The sequence below is a fragment of the Paramormyrops kingsleyae genome, chromosome 8, assembly GCF_048594095.1.
Source record: "Paramormyrops kingsleyae isolate MSU_618 chromosome 8, PKINGS_0.4, whole genome shotgun sequence".
NCBI lineage: Eukaryota > Metazoa > Chordata > Actinopteri > Osteoglossiformes > Mormyridae > Paramormyrops > Paramormyrops kingsleyae.
In genome coordinates this window covers 5,181,207-5,190,048 of record NC_132804.1, presented here as the reverse complement: position 1 = coordinate 5,190,048, position 8,842 = coordinate 5,181,207, and the positions used below count along the sequence as shown (strand labels likewise).

Below are 8,842 nucleotides of genomic sequence, written 5' to 3'. Positions count from 1 at the left end.
AGGATGTATGGACCCCTAATAACGACAAGCAAGATAGACAAGCAAGACAGATACAAGTATTCAAGTATATACTACATATACATATATGCAAGAATAAAACAAAACGTAATGGAATACATTGTGCATGCATTTTGATGTTTGTTTACCTACGGCTGGTTAAGTTCAGCCTCCCCTAAGAACCTTGCCCTCATGGTTAAGCTCCCGCCCCCTTGGCTGCTCCAATCAGCACGCTTAGGAAAATCTGGCAAACGACATGAGTTCTTCACTACAAATGTTCTTTCACTGAGAAGAAAAAACACTTCTGAATTCTTCAGTGCAAGTAGTCATACAGTATATAGCTTACAATACAAAAGTACTCCCAGTTGGACATCTGCTCTGGGATGGCATCTCTACGACTTTGCCTCTTTCTGCTATGTCACTGCTTCGTCTTGCCATGCTTGGGCATCACCTGTGCACCAGGTACGGTAAAAACGGACTCGTTGGTTATAGAAGTGTCACTGAAGTGTGCCGTCGCAACACAATAAGTGTGTATGACATTAACATTTATGCTAATTGTTTAAGTTCTGTGTAATATGTACAGGACAGAAGAGAGTGTATCATAAAGAGAAGTGTGAACCCTGCGAAGACAGACATTTCCAGCCAGTCGCATCTAGCGATATATTCTGTAATCTTTGCAGTGTTTGTAATGAGGGTAAGTATATTTTGGAGAGGGGTAAAGTTCTGCTAGTATGAAAATGTTGTGAGCACTAGAATAATTGAATAATTTAATAATGGTCAAATGAACTGAACAAAAATCACTGTACTGCTGTTTTTACTTCTGCACATATCGCTCCATAACTGGAACCTTATATTTCCTATTTTGATGTCTAGGGAGTGGAACTGAGTATGTCCAGCAATGCACTAAGACAGCTGATGCAAAGTGTCGCTGTCGTGTTGGATTCATCCCCGTAGATGAGAGGGATGACTTGTGCCAGTGTCCTGAAGGATCTGGGCTGACAAAAACAGGTACTTAAATGTGAATCTTTTTGTATCTGTTATTAAAATGCTAAGGGTCATGTCTAACCATACTACTCAGAGAGGGCCACATGTATGTTATCTGGAACAGTAAGGTTACTGATGTGATAATTCGAAAGTAATTCCTGAAATAAAATGGCTCAACTCAACACTCTTGGAAAAAAAAGAAATTTTAATGAAATATTTAGTATGGATGTTTACCACAAGCGCAGTTTGTAGAACAAAGAAAAAATGCTTTTAAAAACATTTCCTTTCAGATTCAGGTGTGCAATGTCGAGAATGTGGTTATGGATATTTCACCAGCAAAGCTGACACGCTGTGTGTGAAATGGAAAGAGTACGTAATGTCATATATTTCAGTTTCTTGTGACATTCATCCATTTATTGTCAAGTTTACTGGTTAACTAGAGAAAAGAAATGTGAAACCGTTTTGTGTCTTTCCCCAGCTGTGCACCGTGGGGAGTGAAGTCCGGGGGCTCAAAAACCTCAGATGTCGTTTGTAATACTGGTTCAGAGGTGACACAGACTAGCGTACATAGCACCGCCGTAAACCTGAACTACAGTCGCAGCAGTCTGACAAGTGCAGAGACGTCCCCCACAACCGCTACCACCAACTCGACCCTCACACCCCCCCTAAGCCACACTACAACTACAACAACAACAACAACAACAAAAAGTGTAAATGATACCAACTACGGTTCTGGTGAGCTGTTTCTCTTCTGTCACATTTTATATTCAAGGTGTCAAATTATTGTCAATTCCTACACGGGGATGTAGAACAGTAGACAATTTTGCTTTCTTCTCTTTTAAAGGCCTAATTTTGTATGTCGTGAGCCTCATTCTGCTGATCCCTCTCTCAGCTGTGTCCTGCAAACAAGTCATCATTCCATGCATGAAGAGGCATATGAAGAAAATGAACAAAACAGGTGGATACTCAGTTTGTAACATCCTGGGAAGTCCTGAGATCATTCTATGACCTGCCTACAAGTGTATATCCTGATGTGTGACACCACTGCCTCTCTACCTGTAGATGGCGCCTGCCGAAGGCCTGTGGAAGAGTGCGGGGATGTAAGTCGATCTTCTCTGGTAAAGTCCAGCCAGGGGATACTGTGATAATGTTGTTTTTTTATTTTTTTTTTTTTACTTTTTTTGTGTATTTTTTCCACCAAAAAAGAACAAACAAAAAACTGAAACAATCTAATTTTTAGATTAATGTAATCAGTATAGGTATTGATTATAGTAGGCTCCAGAGCTGAAATATCAAATGTCAGCACAACATTTCTACGTAAATACATACAGTCAATGTTTGACTATATATTTTACCTCAAATAATAGTAATTTGCCATCTACAGGGGTTGGACAATGAAACTGAAGCACTGGCCAAAATAGTGTTTGAGGTTTCCTGCCTATATATGCGTGGCCTGGTGACCAGTCTTCACTGAATGTGTGTGTGTTCCACATCATCAGTAAGAGCCGAGTGTGAAGGTTGAATTAGCAGAGCAATAGCACAGCTGTACATGAAATACTGCAATAATGGGAGACATCAGTGTTCAAATAAGGACAAACTGCTGGTGGATCTCGCTGCCACATCTATGACCAGGACAGCAAGTCTTTGTGGTGCATTGAGAGCCACGGTCTCCAGGGTCATATCACATCATGAAGGACCAACCACATCCAGTAGGAGTAACTGTTGAGGAAGCTGTATGAAAGGGATGTCCGGCCACTAACCCGGATTATATCCAAGAAACATAAAACCACAGCTGCCCAGCTCACTGTGGAGCTCCTTGACTCTCCTGTTTCCACCAAAACTGTTCATCAAGAGCTCAACATGGTCAGTATTCATGGTCGGGCTGCTACAGCCAAACCTTTGGTCATTCGTGCCAGAGCTAAATGTCAGTTTCAATGGTGCCAGCAGTGCAAATCATGGGCTGTGGACAATGTGAAACATGTATTGTCTGATGAGTCCACCATTCACTGTCTTTCCCAGAAACGGGAGAGTTAGGGTGTGGAGAAGCACCAAAGAGGCTTATCACCCAGACTGTTATGTACTCTGAGTGCAGCACGGGGTGGATCAGTGATGGTTTGGGCTGCAATATCATGGCATTCTCTAGGCCCACTACTTGTTCTAGATGAGCGCATCATAGCCAAGGACTGCTGAACCATTGTGTAGGACCATGTTCACCTCGTGGCTCAAGCATTGTACCCTGAAGGTGGTCCCATGTATCAGGATGATAAAGCACCAATACACACAGACTGGTGACAGAGAGGTTCGATGAAAATGAAAGTGAAACTGAACATCTCTCATGGCCTGCAGTCACCAGACTGGAATATTATTGAGCCACTTTGGGGTGTTTTGGAAGAGAGAGTCAGGAGACGTTTTCCTCCACTAGCATCGTGTAGTGACCAGGCCACTGTTCCACAAGAGGACTGGCTCAAGATCCTTCTGGCCTCTGTGTAGGACTTGTGTCCGTCATTCTCAGTATTGGCCACAAAAGGGGGGAGTACACCATACTCATAAGTTACTCTGGTCTAAAACCAGGTGGTTCAGTTCCATTGTCCAACCCCTGTATATTACTTTTTAATTGTTCAGTTGGAAGCACTTTTTTCTGAACCTAATTTACAATACTGCACTTGCAGTGATAATTCTTAATCTTCAATAGCAAATACAGTGTCAGTCTGAAACAGACCAGTGCACTAGCTTTATTTGTGAATATTATAAAAAGTGACCAAAAAAAAGCCAAACCTTGGTCGACCCCATACACAGCAGCAGTTGTAAGCATGCTTTTGTTGTCATGATGGATACATAGATATTGTACATTATTGGGATGTAGCCAGTGCACTGCTTTTCCTGTAACTGTCTATGCTCAGCATATGGTGCATTGTCCTAAAACGGCTACCCAAGAGTAAAAAAACATGCCTTATATCAAATTAATGTTCATAAAAATGTAAATTCAGAAATCAAAAGGCAATCACTAACCTGATAACTAGTCAGCTCCGTAGACAGGTTTAGTCCTTTATCTGTTTTATATGTGCACTGGATGTGAATGCTGTTTGTTTCATTACTAAATAAATGATTTAAATTTGTATGACTAGTGATGCTTCTCATGCTAAAACAGTTAATTAATCTGATGCGAACTGATATATTAACATTGTAATTTCTATGCAGGTAGTCAGTCATTTCACAAACAGAGGTGTCTCTGGGCCTCCCTCTCATGAAACAGGGATTTTCCCACCCTGGCCTGATTTTTAACAAAAGATCATTCCTTTCTTGTTTCACCGTGTGAGACACAAGTCACTTGCTTCTGAAACCCAACCAAGAAATTCCCCCCCTGGTTCCAAGGACTGTACAACTGGAAACAGTAATGAAAGCACTTGACCTTTGTGAGTCATTAATGCCCTCGTGTCTGTATTGTTCAGCAGTAATGAAACGTTACTCTTTAAAGTTCAACCCTTACCCACTGCAAATGAGCATTGCGGGTGATGTCATAGTTTTCTGAATGTAGTAGGCGTGGATATATTTAATCTAGTTGCAAGTGTAAATGTTTCCCTTAGCTAGGGATCCACCTTTTCCACGCAAATAAGTCTCATTTCCTTTACCTTAAGTAACTTATTTTAAATACTAGCAGCTTTACACACAGTTACATCTTACACTCATTTATTCTCTGTCTGAGTTTAGATGAAAGTTGTGATCCGGTTTCGCTGAATATGCAAGAGAAATTTCCATAGTCCTGTATTGCTTCTATTTTTTCCATTCATGTCTGTACAGCCATCTCTACATTACCTCATCACTTACCTGGCACGGGGTCTTGGATCTTTGTATATTACAATTTTGCCCCCTGCTGTTTGCAAAAAGAAACTGGTATATACCGGTATATTATTCTGGGAGGGGGAAGGTATCTAGAGTTATGTCCTTGAGTTTACTGATCTGGTTGGTGGGGATTGTTGTATTAAACACAGAGCCATAATTAATGAGCAGGGACTGCACATAGTTCCCCTTCCTGTCATCCAAATGCTTGAGAGAAGAGTGCAGGATGAGAGCCGGTGCATCATCCATGGATCTGTTTGGACAGTAAGCAAACTGTAGTGGCTCCAGTTTGTTGGGCAGTGTGGAGCAGGTGTAGACTTTGGGAAGCCTCTTAAAACAGTTCATGACGGTTGAGGTAAGTCATTTGGACATGCAACAACATTTGGACAAGTTTTTTCGGGACAAGATTAATGGTGGACTTGAATTGAATACACTACTTGGGTAAAAGCATGTGGATACCTTATCACGCCTATATATGCTTGTTGATTATCCTATTCCAAAACCATGGGCACTGCTATGGAGTTGGTTTCCCTTTTGTCATTATAACAGCCTCCACTCTTCTGGGAAGGCTGTCTGCTAGATTTGTGTAGCGATTTGTGTCCACTCAGCCACAAGAGCATTACCGAGGTCTTCTGTTGATGCCGGGTGAGAAGCCCTGCCTTGCAATCGACATTATAATTCATCCCAAAGGTGTTCGGTGGGATTGAGTACAGGGCTCTGTGAAGGACATTTAATTCCTTCCACACCAGCCTCGGCAAACCATGGATTTATGGGTTTCGATTTATACACGAGGGGTAGTCTTGCTGAAACAGGAAAGGGCCTTCCCCAAATTGTTGGCACAAAATTGGAAGCACTATTGTACTGTTCACTGGAAGTAAGAGGCCTAGGCCACACCATGAAAAACAGCCCCAATCATTACGGCCTCTCCGCTAAACTTAACAGTTGGAACTGTGTACTCAGGTAGGTAGTGTTCTCCTGGTACCCACCAAACCCAAATCATCCATCAGACTGCCCGATGAGGAATGCAGCTTTTCGTGTGTCCCACACTTCTGCACCTTGTGGTCCTGCTGTCAGCTTGCATGGCTTACCTTTTGTTGGCTGTGCTGTGGTTGCTCCTAGATGCTTCCACTTTTCCATAAGAGAACTAACAGTTGACCAGGGCATGGTTTAACAGGGTAGAAATTTGACAAGCTGATTTGTTGCTATGGTAGCATCCTATGGTTTGTGCCACGCTGAAAGTCATTGAGTTCTTCAGTATGGTGCGTTCTTCTATGTTTGTCCACGTCGTGTTCCGAGAAAGTTACGGTGCTCCGTGTAACGGATTTGCTGATCTGCTTGATAGCTTTAGTATTGTGGTTTACTTCAGAGCGAGCATAGATGTTTCATTTGTTCGCCAACACCAACATTTCTTTTTAAGTCTGCAACATTTCTCATGTCTGGTTGCCCGACAGTGGAATAAGCTGCCAAACCACATTAATGTCATCATTTCCGTGTCTCCCAGTGTTTCTTGTAAGACAGCTTGTGACTGGGGCATCCAGCGTGTAAACACCCTCTGCACTGAACCTTCCAGAATCATCAGTCGTTTATATGCTAGAAAGGGAACAACAGTACGATTTACCAAATGGAGGGAGATACGTCACATTGTACTCTTCTTTGAAACTATTTTTACCATATCAATTCCGAAAGTATATTTGAAGCAGATAAATTATGAACAGTACACAGGCGCTAACTGCTAATGTCGCATGACACACAGTTAACAAATTGGACACTAGAGGAGGCTGTGTGCTAGGATTTGTTCTATCGTCATCCAAAGCCATGCTATACAACATAAAGTCTAATTATATAACTTTAAATAAGTAAGACTTTATTGTTCTTTCTTAACAAGAGGAACTGCATGTCGGGTCACTGCAAATTCCCATAAGGGCTGCCAAAGCAGTTCTGTGAGGTTTAGCATCAGTTTCATCCTTAATGTTCCTCCCCTGCTCTCCACCTTCCCCCCACTGCCACTACTCACTTTAACTTATTACTACTTATTAGTAGTCATGTCACTGTATTTATTTCATGCCTTACGCTGCTCTATTGTTTATTGTTCACATACACATTGCGCTCTGTTTATCAATGTGTAGTATGCAGTGTCCCGGTTTCATTCTGTCCTGTTTTTGCCCCCTTGCTCTCTCTGCTGCTGTGTGTTTGTATGTTGCCCCATGGTCTTCGGGGGATGTTATTTCCTGCCACTGTATGTGGCACGACATTAAAGCCAACTTGACCTGACAATGAATGACTGAAATTCTGCTGATTTAAACTAACTGTTTTTTTATTCTGGCTTTCTTTTGTGCTCTAAGGGGACCATTCTAAATAGTCTCAATTTACGGATCCATCTTGTCTTGTGTGCAGGTGTGTTTCCAGTACTTTGCTGAACCCACGTCTCAAATGATTGAGGCTGTTCAAGAAGCACAAGTGAATCCTTATCAGTAAGAAGTACAGTGGATAGACAATGAATCCTCCACCTTTAACTCTCCCCAAAAGTATAATGCCAAATATCTTGAGAAAAGCCAAAGGAGCCCAAAATCAAAACAACACCCTTATGTGCATGCATGCTATAAGCAGCTGATGAAGTCTGCAGAAATACTGAAAATGAGTATGAAATTCATACTTCGACCGGACAAAGATCCAAAACATAAGCCCAGAGCTACCAAAGAATAGCTTGCATAGTGTGGAGTAGCCAAGTAAAAGTGCCAACCTGGTGCCAACATGGACAAAAGTATTGGGTAACCTACAGGAACATGACATCACATTCTAAATCCATAGACATCAATATGGAGTTGGTCCCCCCTTTGCAGCTATAACAGTTGCCTCTCTTCTATAAGATTTTGGAGCATGTCTGTGGGAATTTTTGCCCATTCATCTTGAAGAGCATTTGTGAGGTCAGGCACTGATGATGGACATGAAGGCCTGGTTCGCAGTCTCTGTTCTAGTTCATCCCAAAGGTGTTTGATGGGGTTGAGGTCAGGGCTCTGTGTGGGCCGGTCAAGTTCTACCACACCAGACTCACCCAACCATATCTTCATGGACCTTGCTTTGTGCACTGGGGCACAGTCAAGATGGAACAGAAAGGGCCCTTCCCCAAAGTGATCCCACAAAATTGGAAACATAGAATTCTCCAAATTGTCTTACAGTAGGTGAGTTTGGTGTTGAAGGACTTGACTGGCACACACAAAGCCCTGCCCTCAACCCCATTGAACACTTTTGTCCACTCCAGATAAATGGGCAAAACTTTCCACACACTGATCAAGAGTACACTGTATGTGTACTTCACAAAGGGCCCTCAATCAATTCAATATCAATTGTGTCACAATTTAATCTAAAAAATCAGGGAGGTACTACCTACCTCTGTGGATGAGCTGCCTCTCATGATAACATTTGCCAAGCAATTAGGGAGGGTGTTTGTTCCATTTTCCCTGAGGTGGTCTGCACGGGCCAGACATTTAACTCTTGTGGCACGAATTTGGCCCACAGTTTGCCTATTGGGGAACACTGATCTCTAACGTTTTCCTGTGTTCCACTGGGAAAATACATTTCATGTTCACCTCGGTTTTTTCTGTTGTTAAAACCACAATGAGTCACGTCTGTTTCCTTGCATATAATGGCCACGTAGTTTATAGGGTTCATGAGTCTTGTATACCAAAAAATTGCCATTATATAAATAAACAGTTATTCAAGTAAAATAGTTTTTAAAAAATCAGGTCAGGTCTGGTCAGGTCCAGTAGAGGAGCATGCACTGACACGGCACATTGTCGCACCAGATGACAAAACATCTGGGGAATCCAGTTGGGGACCGTCCAGGCCGACACATGGTCCAGTCTCATCCTCCGGAAATGGCCATCGATCTGCCACAGCCAGGTGTTACGTGTTTCCTTGGGCTGGTCCAACTGCTCAGCTCCTCAGCAATGAGGATCCTGTGAGCTGGATACTTAACTCCCTAAACAAGACCTAATAAATTATGTATAGAACAGTGTAAAGAGCC

At 42.3% G+C, this 8,842-nt stretch overlaps 1 protein-coding gene across 2 annotated transcripts; it reads left to right on the top strand.

Moving 5' to 3' along the window:
• Positions 1-267: 267 nt before the first annotated feature.
• On the top strand, positions 268-4,056 carry LOC111853502 (uncharacterized). Of its 2 annotated transcripts, none has more exons than XM_023830471.2 (7): positions 268-459; positions 581-691; positions 871-1,005; positions 1,272-1,350; positions 1,460-1,716; positions 1,874-1,939; positions 2,044-4,056. In XM_023830471.2, the coding sequence occupies exons 1-7, from the start codon at positions 381-383 to the stop codon at positions 2,124-2,126; spliced, it is 810 nt and encodes a 269-aa protein (XP_023686239.1). In that variant the 5' UTR covers positions 268-380; the 3' UTR covers positions 2,127-4,056. The 2 variants fall into 2 exon arrangements, with proteins under 2 accessions (XP_023686239.1, XP_023686230.1); XM_023830462.2 differs by having other exon boundaries at positions 1,826-1,939.
• Positions 4,057-8,842: the final 4,786 nt, after the last annotated feature.

Coding starts and splice junctions, on each gene's coding strand:
- LOC111853502 (XM_023830462.2), top strand. CDS start 381: ATGGCATCTCTACGACTTTGCCTCTTTCTGCTATGTCACTGCTTCGTC. Junction 1,006..1,271: donor ATCTGGGCTGACAAAAACAG/GTACTTAAATGT, acceptor ATTTCCTTTCAG/ATTCAGGTGTGCAATGTCGA. Junction 1,351..1,459: donor CTGTGTGTGAAATGGAAAGA/GTACGTAATGTC, acceptor GTCTTTCCCCAG/CTGTGCACCGTGGGGAGTGA.